General features: G+C 49.6%; 1 protein-coding gene across 1 annotated transcript in view; it reads right to left on the bottom strand.

Annotated features, from left to right (window-relative positions):
* The window catches only part of acsl5 (acyl-CoA synthetase long chain family member 5), a gene marked incomplete at both ends in the record, with an annotated part of 87,850 nt that continues 63,785 nt past the window's right edge, over positions 1 to 24,065 (bottom strand). Inside the window, one exon of the mRNA XM_084323687.1 lies at positions 1 to 138. Coding sequence (XP_084179813.1) covers positions 1 to 138 — 138 coding nt within the window. The remainder of the gene's footprint in view (positions 139 to 24,065) is intronic.

The raw sequence follows: 24,065 nt of genomic DNA, 5'->3' as shown, positions 1-24,065 counted from the left end.
TTACTGCATGTCGGCGTACAGTTTGTCGATCTGAGGCTGGAACAGCGTCTTGAGCTCCGCCCTCTTGGCCTTCAGGGTGGGAGTGAGCAGGCCGTTCTCCACGCTGAACTGCTCCGGGTGCAGGTGGACGTCTCTTACCTGCACCAGGGAGAGAGAAGAAAGAGTGCGAGGTTGGTCACATCGGTAGGGGGATAATCATGTTTAACCCTTTCACTGCCGCGCTACCAAACGGTTAACCCTTTCACCGTGACAATACACAGAAGGTTAACCCTTTCACTGCCACACTACAGAAGGTTTAACCCTTTACTGTCACACATGTGATAGTAAAGGGTTAACCTTCTGTAGTGTGGCAGTGAAAGGGTTAAATAGAAGCGTTGTGCCTCTTTGTTGTTCACCTTGAAAAAGTTCACATATTAAGATAAGATAAGATATTCCTTTATTGATCCCCTTGGAGAAATGCAGGCATCATAGCAGCATGGGGGAGGGGGAGGTGCAGGTAGTAAAAACAAGCAGTGTAAACAATATAACAAATCAATTTAATTAACTAACTAACTGAAATATACAGTATTCACATAAGGTGCAGTATGCATAAGGTAGTGTTATTGTCCTTTTTAGGTTCCTAGTAGTTGTAGTTGGATGTCTGGCAGCAGTCCCTGCCCACTGTTGTGGAGCCTGATGGCTGCTGGTATGAAGGACTGGCCGAGGACTGGAAGTGCGTGTAGTTTTGGTGTGCATTTAGCAGTCAAACATTATTCTTGTGCTGGTAAAACACAACATGTTTTAAACCCCTGTCAATCTAGGAGACAACCAAATAATCACCTATAACATATGTAGCCAGGAACGGTCTACCTTATCTACTGCCCACTTTGATCTTTACTTTTGACTGTGCTGCAGCCAGGGATTGGGGGGGTAACAGACTCCACATAATGTAAAATAGACTCTATAGAAATGTAAAATGCAAAAATGAATTGTTGGGACCTTTAATGGAATAGATAGTCTGATATAGATATACCATTACTATAGATAGTAATGGTATACAGGGACGTTGCAAGGGGGGGGTGCGGGGGGGGGGGGGGCTGCAGCACCCCCTCTCAATTATTGCAAAAAATATATATATATAATATTTTTTTTTTTTATGTTTTTTTTATGACAGTATTTATATATTTGTATATACTGTAACTGTATAACTGTAACACTGTATATTATAAGTTTATCCTGCTCAAAGCACTTCACCATTTTAATATTGTGTGTATTGAGCCGTACTGTATTGTAGCCATTCTTCAATCTGTTAAATAAAGTTTTCATTCATTCATTACACTACTGTATGTACACAATCATACAGTACGTGTAAAACCGAGTAGATTTTCGAGTGATGACAGACTGTCACAGACTGATTGAATGACAGGTGAAACAACTAATTGTATTCACCTCCCGTCTCCCGCCCTTCCCACGCGCCACGAACCACTGAGCTACTGTGATACAGTGCTTGCGCAGTCAGTCGATTTTAGCTAGTAGTCAGACTTTGCTAGCACAGAATGTCTCACTCGCAGAAAAGAAAAATATCAGGTTTATTTTCGAAACGTCCCGCCGGTCCCAGTGACAGTCCCACTAAATCTGATAAACGTCAGAGAGAGACAGAGACGACAGGTTCAGCCGCAGCATCAGGTATTGAAGAGTTAACTGAGTCTGTTCCCCTATACCCCCCCTCGGGCGCCAGGGGCTTCCACTGAGGGGTGATGCAAATAGGGATGGGGTGTTATGGCAGCTCATGATGGAAAGTGCGCACCGAGTCTGATCCCGAGTTGAAGAATTGGCTCCAAAAGAGAGACAACTGGATGTCCAACAACATCCAAAACGAAATTTTACAGCTGTTTGCCCATAATATTCAGCGACAAATTAGAGGCAAAGCATCCAAAAGCCCATTCTTTGGCTTGAGCGCTGACGGAACCACTGATGTCACTCACTGGAAAAGAACAATTCTCGTGTAATATACAGTTCGCCGATGACAACTTGGAAGCTCAGAACTTCTTTTGGGGTTTTTACAATGCCCGGCCCAGACACAACAGCCGAGACGCTGTTTTTGTGTATAAAATACTTTTACGCCTCAACCTGCCCATGGAGAGGCTGATAGGATACTTTTTTGACGGGGCCAGCAACATGTCTGGGGGGTACAGGCTAGACCAGGGGTTCCCAAACTTTTCAGGCCGCGACCCAAAAAAACCGGTGTCAGAGAGCCGCGACCCCCACTATTATAGGAGGTAAAGAAAAATTTAATTTTAAATGGAAATGTATGGTTGAAACATGCAAACGTTCAAACGCACACACACTAATAAGCATTGGAGGCTTTTAACCAGGGCCGGACTGGGGAAATCATTCAGGCCAGGAAATATAGCCCCAGTCAGGCCACTTTTTAAGCAGGGGGTCTGGGGGTCCCCCACCAGGAATTATTTTGTTACAAAGACTTCATTTCCTGCATTCTGGTGCAGGCATTTTTTTTATTTGTACCCTTTAAATGCCAGTGTTTGTGATGGCATCACAAATTATTGTTAAAAAACAGGCTAGCATATGTATGATTAGCAACAACACAGATTTTTATGGATTTTCAGTTTTTTGTAATTGATAAATACAATATTTTATTCAACTTCAACCCTGATCATAACACCACATATTCATTTTATAATTCTAACCCTTTAAATGCCAGTGTGTGTGATGGCATATATTTGCAATATATCAAATGCAAAGTACATTTTTCTGGGGGGGATTATTACAGGCTAGCATGTGTCACTGATTAGCAGTTTTTCGTAAGGATCCCGCCTCCACCAATCACATGCGGCTCCCTTTGTGTGTGTGTGAGAGCAAGAGAGAGAGAGAGAGAGATAGTTCTCCAACTTGTGTGAGTTGCAGTGATCTCCTGGTTGTTCCCCACCTAGGTTATCTAACTATTGCGCTGGTGCAACTAGAAACACTGGCCTGGCTTGCTTCTAAGTTCAGTGGCCTGACCGCAAAAAACAAAACAAAAAAACAAAAAAAATTAAATTTTTTTTTTATTTTTATTTTTTTTATCATCTGGCGACCCCCCAGCACCCCCTGCCGTTTTATAGTTCCAACGTGCCTGATGGTATATAAACAAAGTTTGGACATTTGTGTTTGGTAGATTATTTCTCTGTTGTAACAATGCTTCTTGGCAATACATTTTATACCGTTGGAAAGCCTGTTTATTTACCTTTTCAATGTTGCACCATTTGTAAGGAACATGCATTTGTGGGATGAGCAACACAGCTGAGTATGTGGGTTGCGCCCATGAAAAATGTGACAAATCTTATTCAAACAGCTTATTCTGCAGATGCTATTGACTCTTGCTTGGTGCAAATGCATGTTCCTTACAAAAAGGGGCACCATTTAAAAAAGGTAAATAAACAGTATAAAATGTATTGCCAAGAAGCATTGTTACAACAGAAAAATAATCTACCAAACACAAATTTCCAAACTTTATGTTTTATGTTTATATACAGGCTTGTAGAAGACTAGACGTGCCAGTGCCACTACCAGTTCTGAGCAGATAGAGGACCTGGTTTAACCCTTTCACTGCCACACTACAGAAGGTTAACCCTTTTTCTATCACACTACCGATGGTTAGTGTGGCAGTGAAAGGGTTAACCTGCTGTTGTTTGGCAGTGAAAGGGTTAACCTTCTGTGTATTGTTGCAGTGAAAGGGTTAACCGTTTGGTAGTGCGGCAGTGAAAGGGTTAACTAGCAGTGTGTCAACTTGTTTTCAGGCTGCCGTTTCAACAATGCCAATTACAAAAGAGGCCAGAGGTTTCTTTTTCTTTTCTTGCTGTGACCAGCAGCTCTATACAGTAGGTCACTGTGCTGCTTTACTCCCGCAGCTGGGGTGAAGGGACGAACAGGATGCCACTCAGTTGCAAAAAGCTTTTGATTCTTCCTCCAACAGGTTACAAACCTTGAAACAAGACACACATTCAATCAATAACTACCACAATACTACTATCATTCTTAAAACAAATCGCTTACACACATCCACTCACCAGCTCTCAATCGTCTCCCTTCGCTGCTGTCAAATTCCCCGCAACTTCATGTTTACTAGTTTCACTGACACCACGTGATGTATCTCGACCAATTACAGCCCACTTCTCACTACGTCCCTGGATCACATGTGAAATGACTACATCTCCATTCACAACTTTAACCAAGCATACAGTGCCTCCATACATCCGAAAATGAAAACATATTTATAATCATAGCTCAACTACCACTAATCAAACATTCACATAAACGCACAGCATAAAAAACAACACAAAAAACATTACTTATTTACACACACAGACTAAAGTGCACCTAAACTCCACCACCACAATAGAAAGCTGCACACCTCCCACTTGGTATCCTGGACTCTAGACCCAAGGAGACCACAACAAATAACCGCTCTCCTTTGGCGGTGGAATCTTCGGATCAACCTTCTCATGGGGTGCTGTTATTGCTCTTCTACAGGTAAGAGCACCACGAGTCTTCGGACGTCTCTGCTGAGGACAATAGAGAGTCTATGATCGCTGCTGATTTTCTCCGGACGCTTGCCCGAGGCCACTGGACAGCTGGGGCACGTTCTCACTTTGACATCACGGACGACCCCATTCACGTCAGGGGCCACCTCCACAACCCGGCCCAGCCTGAACTGACCCCTTAGCGCGTTCTGATCGGCAAGCCAAACAAGATCTCCGACTGCCACATTGCGAGCCTTACTATGCCACTTAGGCCTGATAAACAAGCCTGGTCCAGCAAGCTGGCTCCACCGCTGCCAGAACTTGTTTACTTCAGTCTGGACTGCTCTCAATCTCACAAATGGGTAGCCCTGGAACTCGTAGCTCCGTGAGTCCCCTGTGGGTCCAGCCCTCCCCAGTAGCAGGGTGTTGGGGGTGATCACCTCTACCGCGTCATCTTGGACCTGGAGTCTGGCGCCGATCGGCCTCTCATTCGATAAGTTGGCTGCCATGTAGAGCATAGTTTGGAACTCTAGTCCTGTGAGGTCCCCGCCACCCCACACATTACTCAGCGCTTGCTTGAGAATGCGGACTGCTGCTTCCGCCGCACCATTCCTGTGAGGTGAGTCGGCTGTGTGGAACACCCAGATCCACTCGGTTCCTTGTCTGGCAGCCTTTCCCCTTACTTCATCCTTGTCAAGACTTTCTAGGAAAACATAGAGTTCCTTCAGTGCAGGCCGAGCTCCAACAAAGTTTGTGCCCCGGTCTGACCAGATTTTCTTCGGGTGTCCTCTGAGCGCTGTGAATCTCTGGTAAGTGCCCATGAAGCTCTCTGTGGACAGTCCCTCCACCATATCGGCGTGCATAGCTCTAGAAGCCATACAAGAGAACACCACACCCCAGACTTTCATCCTAGACCTCTTCTTTGCCACATCCCTGACCATGTATGGGCCAAACAGATCCAGAGTTGTAAACTCAAATGGGGCAGCCGGCTCAGTCCGCTCCGAGGGAAGGTCAGCCATAACCTGCTGACACATCTTTGCTCTGGTCTTCCGGCAGGAGACGCAACAGTCCCCAACCTTCCTTGCAACCCGCTGAGCCTGAACCACCCAAGCCTTCCTCCTCATCCGCAACATAGTACCAGTGACTCCCTCATGGTTGGCTTCATGAGACTCTCGCGCCACGAGGGTGCTGACCCAAGCTCTATAGGGAACCAGAGGCACTCCTGACTCCCCCGCTGCCCGGGCCCTTCCAAAGCACACCAGAAGCCCTGACACCTCCTCCCTGACTACCACGAGCCTGTTCAGTGTTGACTCAGGGAATGCTACCCCTTTTTGAGCTGCCAAACAAAGTTCTCGGAAAGCGGCCCCAAGCTCCCATGCGTCGAGGACAGGCTTGCCCTCTTTCTCTTTTGAGTGCTTGGCCTCCCACTCTGCTCTCTCTATGGCTCTTCCTCGGATTAGCCACTTGTTCACCGCTCGGTGGACCCAGCTGATCACTCCACAGAGCTTGGTCAGGCTGCTGAACTTCTCAGGTTTGACGAGATTGACGATGGCTGCCCCCCAGAGCTTTTCCTCGCTTCCGGACTCGCTAGAGGGCTCTTTTTCTCCTTTCTTAGAGAGCCCGGGAGCCTTGTCCGCCTCGCTCTGAGATTTCTCGGACGAACTTGACGCCTTTTTCAGCTGGGCTCGAGTAAGAACCGCCGTGAACGCCCTCCTCTGGAGCCTACACACAGCCTCTCTGGTGTTAGCCGCTACCTCTGCCGCGGACTTCATGGGCCACTCTTCCACAGGCCTTATTAGAAACTCGGGTCCCTTTTGCCACTTGGAACCTTCATCCAGTTCTTCCGGGGGACATCCTCGAGTGACGAGGTCAGCGACATTCAGATCCCCTGGGATCCACCACCAGTCGGCTACTGGCCCTGCCTTCTGAATCTCCCCAACCCTGTTCGCAAAGAACGTCTGATACCCGTAACTCTCCCTCTGAATTGCTCCCAGTATAGTTTGGCTGTCTACAAAGTGAAACCACTTCTCTACCTCCAGACGGCCTTGCCTCTCCCAGAACCCTTTCAATCTGGCTGCAAAGACTGCACCACAGATCTCTGCTTTGATTACATCGCCCTTCTGGTCAAGGGGTGTCAGCTTGGCCTTCGACTCGACGAGACGAGTCTCCACCCCTGCTGATGTCTCCCACCTCAGATACAGGACAGCTCCGAAAGCATCATCACTTCCATCAGAAAATGTCACACCCCACGGCCTCCCTCTCCATCCGGGAGGAGTGAGGCTTCTCTCAAAGCCAACTTGACGAAGTCGACTGTACTCCTCAAAGAGCTTGATAGCTTCTGTTCGGAGGTCTGCCGGAAGAGGATGGTCCCACGTGTCTTTCTTCGAGCCCCCTCCCCCAGCCACCTGGAAAGCTCTCCTCACCAGAATGGCCCCTTTCTCTTTGACCGGGGTAGCAAGCCCGATAGGGTAATAGAGCCCTGCCACCTGACTCAGGAGCTCCCTTCTGGTCAGAGGATCTGGCGTCTGCTCTCTGACCTCCCCGTCAAGAAGGTCGACCCCTGTCCTCATCTTCTGCTTTCTTTTGGAGAAATTGATCGAGACCATCAGGAAGAGCCTGTCACTATCAACATAGTAGCCAACGCCGAGGGCCTTGTTGTCTTCCTGCCCTAGCTGGTTGGGCAACACCAGGGTTTGGAGCGCCATACTCGGAGTCTCAATAGATTGCTTGGGCTGACTTCTTTCACGCCTCCCACTTTGACCGGACCGAACCCATGGCTTGAGAGAAAAGCCCCCAGCGGTGAGGATCTCTTCCACTCCTCTCCTGATCTTGTCCAGCTTCCCTCGGTCATTGTGGGATATGAGGATATCGTCCACATAGCTGTCCTCCTCAAGGACCCTCCTCTCCTCATCCATGTGAGAGAACTTGGGAAGCCTCGCCGTTTCCCTCATAGCCAGCTGTGCTATGCACCCAGCTGGCCTGTCTCCGATGTTGACCCGAGTGATGGCGAAATCTTTGATCTCTTCCTCTGGTGAGTCCCTCCAGAGGAACCGATGAAGGTGGACCTCTCTTTCATTTAACCAAACAGAATTATACATCTTTCTAATATCTCCTATGGCCGCATGCTCTCCTGTCCTGAACCTGAGCAGGACCGCCCGGATGGGATTTAGAACATCCGGACCCTTCAGCAGAATGCTGTTCATACTCGTCCCTTTGAACTCCTGGCTGCTGTTCCAGACAAGGCGCACTGGCGTAGTGACAGAATGTGGGTTTGGTGCGATTAGATGACTCACGTACCAAACAGGCCCTCTCCAACTGCTGATCATGTTCTTCTCCAACTCGATGGCTGCTCCTCTTTCCACCATCTCATGAACTTGTGCTGTATACGCCGTTCTCCACAATGGGACCTTCATGAGGCGCTTTTCGGTCCTCAGGAACGTCGCTTCCACCACCTTCCTGTTGTATGGAAGCGAAACAGGATCTTCTGTCCAGGGGTATCCTGCATCCCAGTGAGGTGAGTTGCTATGGTTGTCAGTGGTCACATAGGACAGACCTTCTTTGATCTTTTCTAGTTCCCTTTCTTCTACTAGAGTCATCTCCTTTCCCCCTGGCTGGCAAGTCCCGCACCGACATCCCCCGCACTTTGGCTCGCAGGCGGCTCCGATGCTATCCCACCTCCACCATTCAAGAACTTCTTTGCTGGTCGTGGCTGTGTTTCTGACCTCCTCACTTTCTTGCTCCGGGCCCTGAGCCCCTTTTCTGGTGTTTACCAGCTCACAGGAGATCTCCTCCACCTTGACTGCCTTTGTTCTCATAGAGCGTGCAAAATGAGTCCTTGAGTTGTGAATTGACATCTCCATCTCCTCAAACAGATCAGGGTGCGCTCCCCCCACAGTCTTCCCTAGTGGGCCGTCCCACAGCACCAGGTCTCCCACTCTTTTCATCCGCTGTGGAGCAAGCCGACCCTCCCGGTGGCTGATCAAGAGCTCGATCTTCTCTGGCCGGACCAGCTCCTCTGTCTTGACCTCTGGGAAGAACTTTTGAAGCTGCTTTGGGCTAACGACCTTGCCTGCTCGGGCGATTTCATCCAGGCCATAACAGACTATCTGGTGGGGACTCCACATGTCCTCTGAAATGCGCATCCTGACCTTGAGCAGGTACCTTTCAGTCTCGACTCTCACCTTCATTCCTCCGACCCCATGCACGACCAACGTTATTTTCTCCCCTCTCAGTCTGAGTCTTTCGGCAGCTTGGTGGGTTATGTAGTTAGTGTCGGACGCGAGGTCTACCAGGGTCCCAATAGTTTGCCCTCCGTTTGTCGTGACCTCCATGATCATCATAAGCACAGGATGCTCCCTCAGGCCAATCTCTTCAAGGAGACTACCACTCCTAGTGTTTGTACTCATTGACACCGTTGTTTGGTTGGTGAATGCCTTTATAATCTGGTCTGCTGCTTCGGGGGAGATATTAGCAAGCGCCCTCTGTTGTTCATCTGAGAGCGTTCCCGTGTTTGCGCCACTTGTTTCCACCCTTTGCCTTCCCCTTTTCCTCTCCTCTCCTCTCTGCCCCCCTTCCGCAGAGCACATGAGGTAGTGGTGGTCGGAGGTCTCTCCCTTTTGGCAGCACTTTTTCCTGCAGAGGAACCTGTCGCTGCATTCTCCATCCTCCTGATGGGATGCCAAACATCTCTGGCAGGCTTCATTCTTTTCGACAATGTCTCTCTTCTCAGCCAGACTGAGCGCTTTGAACTTTTTACAGAAGAAAATCCTGCCTCCGTGTTTCTCATCCCCACACATGCTGCATTCTTCTCCAGCCGCATCCTTTCCTGTGGCCCTTGTGAACGCCTTCCACTCTGGCTTGCTTGGCTTCTCGAATACCTCCGAGGGTCTTAGCTGCACCAATGCCTCAAGGACTACTTCTTCATTTTTTTGAAATTTTAGGAGAGCGTCAAAGTGGCCTTCAGGGGTGACATTGTTCACAGGTGCAGCTTTAAAGGTGAGCCAGCTCCTCAGCTCACATTCAGGCAGCTTGCTCTCAATAGATTTGATAACAAGTGGATTCTTTATAGCATCAATGCTCCCTAAGTCTGTCAGGTCAGTAAGGGCCTTCTCAACAGCTTGGATGAGCTCTATTGTTTTCCTCGGCTGGTTACCTTTTGCCACCGGCAACTTCTCCAACTCTTCAATTATTTGAATAGCGATGGTGGTCTTATTCCCGAACCGGTTTTCAAGGACCCTAAACATATCATGAGCTGTGTCGTAGCTTGAGAGCCTAACGCCACTGACGACTCTCTCCTCCACACTGTCTAGGAGCTGGAATTTCTTCACTTCGGCTGACCCAGATGGATCTCCCTGTCGCTGGAGGTTTTCCCAGTCTCTTCGCCAACAGTGAAAGTCTCACATGCAACCGTTGAATTTTGGTAGTTTTATTGGCTGGAGCCGAACTCTTGGTGAGGCTGATGCTTGTGAGCCTCCTGCTCCCAGGCTCGCCAGGCTAGCACTCTGTGCTTCCTCCCATGCTTTCCGCTGCCCCTTGGCCAGCTCGGCACGCTCTTCTGCGGCGGCCTCTGCCATTTCCAACTGAATCTCAGCTGCCTTTTCTCTGGCCTCTGCGGCCCTCTCCTCCGACCCAGCGCTAACTTCGGCTGCCTTAAGCCTGGTCTCGGCGGCTCTTCTTTCAGCCTCAGCGGCTCCCTTTTCAGCTTCTGCGATGTCAGAGGTGGCCTTTTGCCGGATTTCAATGGCTCTATCAGCCTGCTCTTTCTGGACCCTGCCGAAATCAACTACCCACCTTTGCCAGAGGTCAATTCTCTTGTCCTCCAGCACTTGCAGCTTCTTACTAACCTCGCACGCAGCGCCTTCAGGGATCCACCCTTCCCAGACAGCTAGCAGACTTTCTGCCTTGGTGATGAGAGATTCCAAGAGTGTGACTTGTTCTTTACCATTTTCGTAGGTGATTGTTTCCAGGTTAACTTCTCCCGCACCTTCATAGCTTCTTTCTGCCCGTCCAATGGCTGCTTTTAGCTCGGTCTCTGCATATTTTGACCAAAGGTTGGAATGGATTGCCTGCTTCACCTCTTTTAATGTTGTATCACACTCTATGGTTACCCTCTCCAAGTCTGTTTTGGCTTTATCATCCACAGCCTCCATGTCGCCTGCTTCATCAATCAGACAGGCCTCACAAACATAATTAGCTGCATGAAGCCTTTCTGCGTCCTCAGAAAGGGATTTCCACTCACTTTTCAATTCCTCTCGCAGCATAGTTGGCGCCATTCGCAAAATGCTGTTGGCCTTTCTTGTGAAAGCTGCCTTCACTTTGGCCCTCTCTTTCTTTAATTGATCAATTTTTATTTATTTATTATTTATTTGACCATAAAATAAATAATTGTAATAATAAATAATAACCTAATAAATAATAACCTAATTGAGCGTACCCGTAACTCCTTGTCTACCTTGTGTCTTCCGCCCTCTCTAGCTGCCTAAACTAGCTCAGAAGCTTCTTCCCTGACTATCCTAGCCTAACTAGTCTTCAGCGGCGTTACCAGGCTCACCAGAGGTCCCCCCAGGGATACCGCCCAAAAATGGAAAACAATACAAATAAACAAAGTGGAGTAGGTTTCACCTTCTCCCGCCGGCTTGCCACCCGGGTACACTCAAACTAAGCTAAAGGTCTTGACATTAGAGGGCTACTAAATCATCTATACCTAAATAATATAATTGGCACCATCACAGGGCTAGTAATGAGCTCTAGCTTTTATCTTTAGCTGCCTTCATGTTTGTCCACGTTAGTGTTGGTATGCTATTTGATGGCATTACTCCTGATCGCATTTGAAGTTATCACTGACATCTGTCAAACAACGTTTTCATTCATTCACTCATTCAGCTGCGTTAGCTTCCTTAGCTGTGTTAGCTGCTTGTATTAGCATTTGAACCAGGTGAACGTTCCTGCTCGCTGACCCGTATGGCCTGATGCGCGAGTTATTTAATTTACAACGACACAGGAGTACCTCATATCCCTCGGTTATTTTGTCCTTATCTGATGGCGCGTTCAGCCACTCTTCTGCCGCCGCCCGTGGTTTGTAACTGTGTTGGTTGTTTGGTTCATACTATTCCCCACCCTCTAGCAGTCAGTTTTCACCCTAGGAGGCTAAATACTGAATTGAGGTCAAGTGTGTGTGTTGATGCCAATTGGCTAAAAAGGGGCGTGGCGATGGGTGTGGCCTAATGCAAAAAGGTACATACTGTTAACTTCCAAGTGACAGACAAAGTCATATTACATGGATACATATGTAAATCATGATATGTAACCTCTCGTTGACGCATACGTGATGTCTCAACTTATTTCCATATTAGTAGAATCTTAGTACGAGCACTGGTACATATATCATAGACAGTTTACATGCAAAGGCGGACTCAGGCTAGTTCCCATTTAAGGCTTTGGATCATCATCAACCTTTATTTATTCTCAAAATTACAATTGAGGTCACCCTCATTTTCAATGTAGTCGAGACTTTACACACATTTCTACAATATAACAATAATAAATATTAATAACTATCTACATAGTACTCTCGGTCCAGAGTGCACCACAGCAATTAGTATAAAAAATGAACATAGGCATAAAATCAGCACACAAATTGAAAAAAAATTTCATACATTTCAGACATAAGAATAGGTATAAAAGACAATAAAAGTAGTACAATGTAAACGTGCAGATTTAAGAATAGGCATAAAATAAGTACAATAGTACAATGTCGCTCGAAGGCATGTGAACCCCCCCAGAACAGTCAGTCCCCCGAACACCTCACACATCAATCCCTACCACATCCCCATCCAAGACACACCCCCCGATAAAGCACGCCATGACCGAAGGAAAACTCAAACAGCCCGCGTGCCACTCACACCGCCATGCACGGCGATGGGAATGCCAACCCTGTGGGCCGCTCCATCTACCCCGGCCCCCCTGCCACCACAAGGAAAACCAGCAAATACCACGCCCCCATCCCCAAACTCCACAGAGGAATGACAGGCCACGCGCCCCAGGACCCGCAGCAAAGGAGACAACCAAAGCACACGCAAGAGACCAATACCCAACTCCAGGGAAGGTCCAGGAAAGGTCGAAGCCAGAGGCGCCATAGGCTCCAACCAACCCCCCCCCCCCCCCCCCAGACCTCCTCCAGCGTCGAACACCAGCCCCCCGCATGCGCCAGCCCCCATCGCTAAACTCCCCCAACCCACTGACACCCCAGGGATCCCCCGCACGAAGAACCCACCATAACCCCCACAGTACCCCAAAGTGTCCCAAAGGTCCCAGACCAATCCCAGACCAACTACAACGCCACACGCCCGCCCATGCAACAACCACCATGTCCATCTACCCGAACATCCAGAATCACCGCCCCCCTCGGCACGGCTACAGGCCATGGGGCACACGACCCGCCACCCCCCCATAGAATCTGAAAGCAAAAACATAGAATCCACCGATCCCCCCGCACTGACAAGGCCACCAGTACCAGAGGCAACAAAGCAGCTCACAGAAATGACACCCCCACCACAACACAAACAATCCAAGTACACTCAAACTACCCGCGTCCCCCTCCAGCCACGACACGCCCCACCGGAAACTGCGTCCCAAATGACGACAACAAAGACCAATGTGCGAAACACCTGAAAGATTATATACTGCCCTGAACTAATATAAGTACTGTAGGCTAAAACAGTTATATATCGTATAGCTTACGCTCTGCGCTCTAGTGGAACATATCCATATCCAGGCTAATACTGAATAAAATTTCTTCACATGTACACACCCATCCGCCTGGCCACACCCCCATCCGCTCCTCTACATAAGCGGGGATGTGGCCATACTAACAGCTCCTTCCTTATTTTCACCACCGACAAGTGTCTGTATACACCACTTGAGTTTAGTGCCGAAATAGTTGGAAAGGAGCTACGTTGAAGAGAAGGAGCTGCGTTGACATTATATTTTTGTTTTCTCTCTCACGATTTTCAAAGATGAAAAGCACCCGGTGCGAGGGAGGTGAGCTTGGTGTTTCATTATGAGAATATCTCCATGCTCAAGTCGGCTATAGTCCGCGAGGGACTTGTTGCCGGCACCGCTGTGTTTGGTAAACACCGTTCTGAAGAGGGACGTGTGTTGCCTTCTTTTCCCTTCTTTCTTCGGATGAGAAGAGGAAAAGACAGCGGCTGTCTGAAGTGTTGGCCTGTATTGCTTTTCTCACGTTGTACAGTTTTCAGTGGTAGCCGCATAGCTTGCTTCTGAGTTAGCTAGTGGGTAGCGATAGCTGGGTTGAGCTAACTGTTAGCCAGTTAGCTGTTAGCTACGACGTTAGCTACCGACTTCGCTCGGCTGGGAACGTTATCTTGATGCTATCAGTTAGCCTAGAGTTAGCTGTTAGCTTGTGCTACAACCATTGGCGTAGCCGTGAGAATTGCAGGCCCTGGCACTCTGACTACGACATCATCTTTGACAGAAGATGTAGTCGGGCCTGCACCATGACCGGCTGCAGGAGGGGGGCGTCTCGCCGGAGCAAGGCTCCGGCCATTGCTTCTTCTGGCCTGGCCAGCGAGAGGCCTTCGTCAACGTGGTAGACCAACCTGTGTTGCGGCCTTTCGTCCTGCGTTCCTTGGTGCAGGTAAGATGTCCATTGGACATTGCCCCACTCTTCCTTCCTTCCCCTCCCGAATGTTTTTGTTAATAACGATTGTTACAAAGGGTCAGATTAAACTGAATATATATATTTATCGTTTGATATACCTTGTATATTATTTGTATATATACACGGAATATCCCTTTACCTGTGTACAAACCAGAGTAATATTCGCTCTCCTATTGGACAGCCCCCCCCAGGCTCCAGGCAGTCTCATACTCAGACAGGTGCAGTGGGCGAGTTTGGGGCATGTTAGAACATGCCTTTGGCAGTGTAGTGATTCAGGACCAGAGTGACCAGGTTGGGACTAGATATTCACTTAGGTATAAATACGGCGCAGGTGTAAACAGCAGTAGTTCATCAAGTAGTTCAAGTTCAGTGTCCAAGCCTTCACCACGCATACAACGTGCAGTGAAGTGAGCAACCTTGCATCTAAATAGAGCGTTTAGAACATGTGCGAATAGGATAGTAAAAGTGTCAGAGTTTAGTGAAGTAACGTCAAGTTCAACCTAGTTTAATGTGAAGTATCGTGCACAGGAGAATCTACACCGGCGATTGCAGAACCATTTCTGGTTGGATTATATTGCTTTGGGACCGTGACCGCTGGAGAAGAGCACCGTTGATTCCACTGTCGTTTGGGATTTACCCCCGTGAGGATCATCACTCGGGCCCGCCTCTAGGAAGAGGCTGGCTAGCTGTCGTCAATGCTATTCGAGCATCTTGGATTACAACTGCTGCTTTGTCTGCTGATCAAGGGAGTACATGCACCGGCTCCTGTATCTGGAGCCTCGTTATTCCTCGTTGACCCAGACTTTGTACCCGAACATTCCTCTACCCCTGCCGGCCTTACACCCCGGAGGGAACCCCCCAGTGTCTCCAGCCGGTACTAGTGTGCCCTATGTAATTGCTATACCACAGGTGGCGTCAGTTTAGACCCATCCTAGTATTCATACTATTCTCATTGACTTATGTTCTTGACTGACTTTACGTGTGTTCTTCGCCATACAAGCGCGAGCCTAATTCTCAATCTGTAACCTAACGTTGCTTAATAATAATAAATACCCTCCAAATAGAACTTTATGTGTCAATGCCGTATTCTTGTGTCGGTGTTCACCATATATATTCATATACTGTATGGCCAGTAATTAAAGTACATAACTAGTAGTGGTTTAATATATCATACTCTTTAATACAGTCAGGGAATTGTACCCCTCAGTTACAATTGGTCCTTCGAGCCGGATGGTATCAGTGTAATATTTAATATAATATTAATATTAACCATGGCCAGCGGTGAACACTCCCCAAGCGGCTCTCCCAAGCTAGAGCGCCCGCAGCGCAAACGTCAGCCACCTCCCTATCTGGAGGAATACGCTGTCGTTCTACTACCTAGCTTATCTAAACAGACGTTAAATACGGATAAAGCGGATAGCCAAAGCATGTCAAATCCTATCGACCAGGCGACCCTGCCAGTAGAGACCCCAGTGGGTTCAGACCAAACTGACTCAGCTCACGGGGGGGACCAGGTGGGACATGACATGACTATACCTCCAGACAACGTCACCGGGATAGTCCCCGGAGCGCTCCAGGATAAAGAAAGCGCTCCAGGGACAGAACCCGACACACAACCAAGAGAAGAGAAGCGCGCCCAGGAGATGGACCTCGGGGCGCGCCAGGAGAACAGATCTCCAACGAGCTCTGTCAGAAGCCGATCACCTCCGTCAGTGTCATCCCCCAGCCAGGCAGACCAGATACTGGCGCAAGCCTTGATCGCCACACTGGCAGCCTCCACCGAAAGAGACCGACTTCAGGGTGAACGCGACCGGCTTCAAGCAAAGACGCTTAGTGAGCGCGAACACTCTGCCATGGAACGCGAGCGCCTCCAGGCTCAACAGACGAGCGAGCGCGAACAACGAGGGCGCCTCCAGGCGCAACAACAGACGAGCGAGCGCGAACAACGAGAGCGCCTCCAGGCGCAACAATTAAGCGAGCGCGAACAATCTGCAGCGGAACGAGAGCGCCTTCACGCACAACTCCAAGCGCAAGCCCTTAGTGAGCGCGAACACTCTGCAACCGAGCGAGAGCGCTTACAGGCGCAACAAAGGAGTGAAGACGACCGCATAAGACTGGAGGAGAGACGCCTTCAGACGGAAGAGAACATTGAAAGAGACCGCGCCAATGCACAGCGCGACGCCGCCAATGCACAGCGCGACGCCGCCAATGCCCAGCGCGATGCACAGCGCGACGCCGCCAATGCCCAGCGCGAAGCGGAGCGCGACGCCGCCCATGCCCAGCGCGAAGCAGAGCGCGACCGGCTGCAGGCGCAGATGATAGAACAATTGATTGCCAGGGCGACACCCCCTCTCTCCGCACGGAGCTCCCGGAGATCATCACGACAAGGGTCTAGGGCACCTTCCCCTACCCGACGAAGCAACCTGGGACCCGGCCAACAGGAGGATCCTGTCTACGTCTCCGACCCCCCTCCCCGACCGGTCCATACGAGACCCAGCCACCGGGAAGAACCGGCCTACGTAGCCGAGAGACTGACTAGAAGACTCCAGGACCTAGAAGAGGAAGAGGAAGAGGAGGAAAGTCAAGCCCACCAGCAGCAACGTACTCTGGACCAGGAGGCCCAGTACAGCCCCGACGTCAGCCCCGAGTCACTGCACTACAAACCCCCGACCCAACTCACGGGTGAGTTTGACGTACAGTCAGCACCGAGGAACAGCACCTGGGTACCCGGCCTCTGGTACCCACCGAGTACCAACCCACGACAACACGTACGGGGAGACTCGCCCAGGAGGCCTCTTCCCCTACGCTCACCAATGTGCCAGCCATCCATGGCATCGTACCTTGGCACACCGACGTTCCCAGACTTTACGCGCGAGGACAAAGCACAGTACACGGAATTACGGATGTGCTTGGAGACTATGATGTCCGACGTCCCCGACGAGTCGTACAAATATGCCATCCTCCTTAAGCATCTCAAGGTGCCCAGAGCGCATAATATAGCGCTGGCATATTCCAACTCAAGCACCCCATACACCGCGGCTCTAGTGGCCCTCGACCAGCGTTATGGACACATATGGGACTACGTGATACAAGAAATAAGAGATATCGACCGCCTCCCCCCAGCCAGAGACAATAGAGCACTGGATGACCTCTCTATCAAGGTACAATCCCTCGTGGGGATGCTGGGGTCCCAAAAGGAGAAGGGGAGACATGAACTATATGCAAACTCTAATGTGGAGCGAATACTGGAGAAGCTCCCTCCAGCCCGCCAAGAGCATTTTCGGCGGCAGAGAGACCACCGCGACCCCAACGGCCCAGAAGCATCCCTCCTAGACCTAGCTGATTTCCTCGCGAGGGAAGTCAGCAGCCTACGACTGGACACGTTCATGTGGAGTGGACCAAGCCCAAGAGATGGACCTCGGAGATCTAATGATAACCGCCGGTCAGTGACCGTTATGCACCAGGCCGAGTCAGTACCGCAGCACAAGAACCACAGCACCCCCCCGACCAGGGGGGAGTGGAAGACTGTATGCCAGTACTGTGAAGAGGAACATTGGCTGTCTCAATGTGACACTTTCAAGAAGCTGACCGCTGACGAGGTGAGTCAGTGGATCAAAGCCAACCGCCGCTGCTTCCGCTGCGCGCGCAGCCATATGGCAGCTAAGTGCCGTTTAAAGAAGAAATGCAGCAAGTGCGACGGCGCCCACCTGGAGGTCCTGCACGACATCAACAAGCGTCCGCCAGGAAACCAAAGTGGGCCCGTCACGGTGATGTATCAGGCCGAGGCGGTGGCACCACTACCGAAGATCCATAGGACCGCCCCCTGGTGTCCTGACTGCCACAGCAGACACTGGGAGTCACGGTGCTACTCGGACTACCGCGAGTCGGCACCACTACAGAAGATCCAAGGCAACCCACCAACAGGAGTGCTCCACATAGACCAGCATAGCGGGACCCCCCGAGTGCTCATCAAAGTGGTCAGAGTGCTCCTGAGTTACGAGGACAAGGTCCTGGACACTTACGCCGTCCTAGACGATGGGTCTGAAAAGACTCTCCTCCTCGCTTCCGCCGCAGCCCAGTTGGGCCTGCGGGGTGCCAAAGAAACAATGACAATCCGTACCATTAGAAGAGACCGGAAGACCATAAAGGGTGAAAATGTCTCCTTCACGATAGCAGCGGTCGAGCAGCCCGAGAAGCAGTATAGCATCACCAACGTCTTCACCAGCCACGACATAGGCCTGTCACAGTACACCTACCCCATCCCACAGCTGATGGCGAAGTACGAGCACCTACGCAGACTACCTATACCGCTTATCGACGGCGCCACACCGACCCTGCTCATAGGCTCCGACCACGCGGACCTCATTCTCCCAATTGAGGCGGCCCACATCGGACCCAAAGGATGCCCAGTCGCGGTTCAGACCCAACTGGGGTGGACGCTACAGGGCCCCCTCTACGGACTCGACAGTCAACCCACGTCTACACGCTGCCTGCACACAAAGGTGAGCGACACAGGCCACTCTCTCGTACAGCCCGTTGAGAGGCTATTGACATTAGACGAGAGGCCTGTGAGAGAACCGTGGGCCCAAGAAGAGGGAGTTCCGAACTCCACCCCCCTCAGCTGCGCTCCAAGCGACGTAGCTGACCTCGAACCCAGCACCCCAACCGACTTCTTGATGGGGCGGCCGGAACCGGCCCCTACAGACCAAACAAGAGGAACAGACGGAGGATGTGGAGACACAGCCAAGCACAGATCAACCAGTCTCAGGCCCGCTTCCTCCTAAACTCCCTACCATCCCGTCCAGCCCGTCAGAAGCGGGTCAAGGACAGGGACAACTTAAAAGTGGACACAGTCGTTATGATCATAGACCAGTCACTACCCCGAGCTGCGTGGCCGGACGGCCGCGTAAGCAAAGTGATCACTGGTGCCGACGGAAGGGTCAGAGCAACAGAAGTTATTGTCCAGGGACGGACCTACACCCGACCCGTGGCGAGGCTGATAGAGTTGCCGAGGCTCCCTGACACCCCTGATGACGCCCATGACCCACTGACTTTGTAGATTGCCCTACTCCCCACAACAGACATTGAGTAGTTGACGGGACTATTAATCTGCCTCGCTTTAACTAATTAGGTGCGGACTAATTAGGAGGCGGCTGTTACAAAGGGTCAGATTAAACTGAATATATATATTTATCGTTTGATATACCTTGTATATTATTTGTATATATACACGGAATATCCCTTTACCTGTGTACAAACCAGAGTAATATTCGCTCTCCTATTGGACAGCCCCCCCCAGGCTCCAGGCAGTCTCGTACTCAGACAGGTGCAGTGGGCGAGTTTGGGGCAGTGTAGTGATTCAGGACCAGAGTGACCAGGTTGGGACTAGATATTCACTTAGGTATAAATACGGCGCAGGTGTAAACAGCAGTAGTTCATCAAGTAGTTCAAGTTCAGTGTCCAAGCCTTCACCACGCATACAACGTGCAGTGAAGTGAGCAACCTTGCATCTAAATAGAGCGTTTAGAACATGTGCGAATAGGATAGTAAAAGTGTCAGAGTTTAGTGAAGTAACGTCAAGTTCAACCTAGTTTAATGTGAAGTATCGTGCACAGGAGAATCTACACCGGCGATTGCAGAACCATTTCTGGTTGGATTATATTGCTTTGGGACCGTGACCGCTGGAGAAGAGCACCGTTGATTCCACTGTCGTTTGGGATTTACCCCTGTGAGGATCATCACTCGGGCCCGCCTCTAGGAAGAGGCTGGCTAGCTGTCGTCAATGCTATTCGAGCATCTTAGATTACAACTGCTGCTTTGTCTGCTGATCAAGGGAGTACATGCACCGGCTCCTGTATCTGGAGCCTCGTTATTCCTCGTTGACCCAGACTTTGTACCCGAACATTCCTCTACCCCTGCCGGCCTTACACCCCGGAGGGAACCCCCCAGTGTCTCCAGCCGGTACTAGTGTGCCCTATGTAATTGCTATACCACAGGTGGCGTCAGTTTAGACCCATCCTAGTATTCATACTATTCTCATTGACTTATGCTCTTGACTGACTTTACGTGTGTTCTTCGCCATACAAGCGCAAGCCTAATTCTCAATCTGTAACCTAACGTTGCTTAATAATAATAAATACCCTCCAAATAGAACTTTATGTGTCAATGCCGTATTCTTGTGTGGGTGTTCACCATATATATTCATGTACTGTATGGCCAGTAATTAAAGTACATAACTAGTAGTGGTTTAATATATCATACTCTTTAATACAGTCAGGGAATTGTACCCCTCAGTTACAACGATGTCTTTGTCTTCAAAACATATCTTACTTCACTACATTTGGAGATACGACATGTGCTGTGTGTGAATTGTCTTGGTTTGTAGAAACAGCGTTGTTTTTTACGTGAGTAAAAATGAACTGGGGTTTTGTTGTATGATGAGAAGTTGTGTGTGTTCATGTAACGTTAGACAACGTGGCTGAGCCCACAACTGGCTGGGTTACCCTACAATGCTGTGCATAGTGGCATGTGATCGAGGGCTGAGTCCCTCTCTTAGCTTGTTATTCTTACTTGAGGGTAATGATGACAATAACAAGTGGCAAGTTTTTTTCACACATAAGCAGGGCTGTGCCTGTTGATTGATTGATTGATTGAAAACTTTATTAACATATTTCAGAATGGGTACAATACAGTACAGCTCAATACACACAATTGTTAAGGGGATGCAGACCAGAGAAAGACTTTCGTCTTGTTTACATCAGGGTCCCCCATTTTCAATTCATCAGGACATATATGACATACATGACATACAGATATACAGTACTGCTACATCTATACATTTATGACATACCAGATTTGCAAATACAGTACTGTTTGTGATACAAAAAGAGTCCAGAAAAGAGTATATACATTTGACGTAAAAACTGTACATTGGGGGAGGTTGGGTAGGTGGGGTGGGTGGGGGCTGTTCAAACAAGGTCTTCGGCTATGCTGGCGTGCATGATGTAAAGCTTACTCTACACATTTGGCGTCGTATCAGGGGTAAGGTGGTGAGGGGTGGGTTTCCCCGGTTTGCCCCTGGGCCCCCTCCCCTCAAATATGATTTTGTTTACAAAATGTGTGTTGATTCACTATGTTTTTGGGGATACAGTGTAAATCCCTCAGCTTCTGCTGGGGTTGTGCTCTTTCTTAGAGAGGCAATTTTTCTCTGAAAATTGTTTGGTTGCTGTCATGTGGACTTAGCAAGGCCTGTGACCAGTACTTAATCGAGGACTTATGTCTTCTCTCATCATGAAAAACGGCGTTCCTCTTACAGTAGTGAGAGTGTACTTTTGCCCTTTTTTGTTGTGATGGAGGGTTGTGTAATCGTATTCACGTTTAAGATCCACAACTGGGTTAGGTGTTGGCCTACAGAAGTTACATGTGTAAGCTCTTGTACCAGGGCCCTTGGCCCCTCTCTTGGTCTGTGTTTTTTCTTCCTTTAGGGTAAAGGTGTAAAAATTCTGGTGGCAGGTTCGCACATGAGCCTGGAGCTATATATGACTGGTGTCATGGCTCTGCTTTGTCATTGCATCATATCAGGGGTGAGGGGTCATGAGGGGGTGAACTGATAAACCCTCCCTCCCCTTTTTTTCTGATTGGTCAGGGGGTTGGACCTCCTGTCCTTCGGGCTTCCTGTCACGCTGTTGGGTCAGCGTGTCACAATGTAGGGACAGGGGGGGGGGGGGGTTCCCTGGACCCATGCCATATTTGGGCAGGTGGGTGACGGAATTCCCCCCGCCATAGAGTACGGCACTGGGCACGTTTCTATTGGTTGTGAGACTTCCGTGAGTTCTTTTCAGGCTCCATGTTGTGGACCTCTGTTATTGTCAAGATGAGTTATGCGGTGTGTGAGAACTTAAAAAGAAGTTTTCTGCTCTGCGCTCTGTTGCATATGTCTTGAGCTTTTGGTAGCACGTAGCCAGGGACCGAAACTAGAGAGCGCCGCCCGCCATTTGCGGGCAGTTTTTACGTTTGGCGCCTCCCACTTAGAGGACTGACCGCCGTGTGATCATCATGATCCAATTCTGAGCGGAGTTCTCACTCGCTGTCTGAGCGCATTGCTGCTCCTAAACCTCCCCTACCTGTTTCTGTATGCTGCATGTAAACACACAGTCACCGTGACTGATGTTAGTCTACTCTAGTCAGAGAGACCTCCGTGAGCTGATGTTAGCTACTGTTACAAAATGACCCAGTCAACTATTCACTTTTAGTTTAATACATGAGGCATTGTGTAACGTTATCCAGCTGGCTAGCTTCTGATAGCTCCCGACATAAACAACTGCAAGTGTCCAGTTACGAGGCTGCAGCGCTGCTGACTAGGGTCCAGGTGCAGGGTAGGAGAATCCTTTCATGCTGAATGTAAGAGTTTAGGGTCCAGCTGTAGCGCCGGAGAATCCTTGCTGGAGCTGGAGGCCACTAGAGTATACACACAGACAGTGGAGCTGTTTGCAGACAGCGAGGTGGCGATGTCTCGCAGATAATACAACTACAAGTATGATTATATAATATATATATTTTATTAAAAAAAAAATTTATATAAAATAATAATAATTTTTTTTTTTTTATCAAAAAAAAGTTGGCAGGTAAGCAATCTGCTTGGCGGGTAGATTCTTCCCATCTACCCGCCACTGGCCGGTGAGTCAAAAAGTTAATTTCGCTCCCTGCACGTAGCTCAATGTTACATATATCTTTTCAATTGTTACTCACGTGGGAAGTCTCTCTGGGGGTTCCCTGTCTCCTCTCTTTTATACAGAGCAGGGTTGACAGGGGTGTTGGACACAGGCGTGATTAGGACACAGGACTGGTTCTGGTCACGCCGGACCAGGTCAGTTAACCCGTTGTCCGCCGGGGCGCAGATCTGCTGTTCTGGTACCCTGAAGGACTTGTGCTTTTTCGGGGGGAAAATGCCAGGTTGGCCCGGGCGTTGCAGGGGTTGATGTTATGGAGGTGTTCGTGGTTATGTCACTGCATATTATCCTTCACTATTGCTTGGTCCATGTTGTGTTGTACCTTGCGCTGTGCTAAAGGAGCCTGGTCCTTCGCCATTCTTTTTTCGCCCCTCTCTTCTCCTGCTTGGCGGGGCTGGGAGGGGGCTGTCGAGGTGGTTCTTGTACCCCTCTGGCATCCCTGTGTACGTCCCGGTCCGCCGGGCCCAGGTCCGGACTCGTTCTCGTTGACCTGTTGGCCTGGGTTAACCCCTTCTTGAGAACGGAAACACTTTTACTGCTGTATAGCCGGTGTATACCCGCAGTTGTGTTTGAGTTTTTTCTTGGGGGGGTTATGGGAACAACCGCCTCCTGTTAGGTGGTGGTTGGTTTCCAGGTGTGTTGGTAGCAGAGTCGACTCTCGGGTTAGGCCGGGCTTGACCCCGTCTGCCTGTGAGTGTGCCCCCGCACCCTTCATGACGTCTCCCAATCGTGTCAGCCTTCTCTGCCTCAGCCCCTCTAGAGGATCGGGTTTTTTTGTGGAGGCTGCGACATGGTGCACAGCATACCGAACGCCCCTTCCACCGGGGTCCCGCTATGCTCAGCTCCTGTGTTCCACTAGAGCGCAGAGCGTAAGCTATACAATATATAACATACGGTTATCCTATAACCATAGTTATATGAGTATAGCAAGCACTCTGCGCTGACTCACTGAGGACCCTGTGGTCTTCGCCTTCGGTGGTGAAAGACTTGGGAAGGAGCTGTTAGTATGGCCACATCCCCGCTTATGTAGAGGAGCGGATGGGGGTGTGGCCAGGCGGATGGGTGTGTACATGTGAAGAAATGTATTCAGTATTAGACTGGATATAGATATGTTCCACTAGAGCGCAGAGCGCTCGCTATACTCATATAACTATGGTT

Source organism: Notolepis coatsorum (genome assembly GCF_963971535.1).
Source record: "Notolepis coatsorum genome assembly, chromosome: 10".
In the NCBI taxonomy this organism is placed as follows: domain Eukaryota; kingdom Metazoa; phylum Chordata; class Actinopteri; order Aulopiformes; family Paralepididae; genus Notolepis; species Notolepis coatsorum.
The sequence above is the reverse complement of the archived record's forward strand: the minus strand, read 5'-3'. Positions and strand labels throughout refer to the sequence as shown.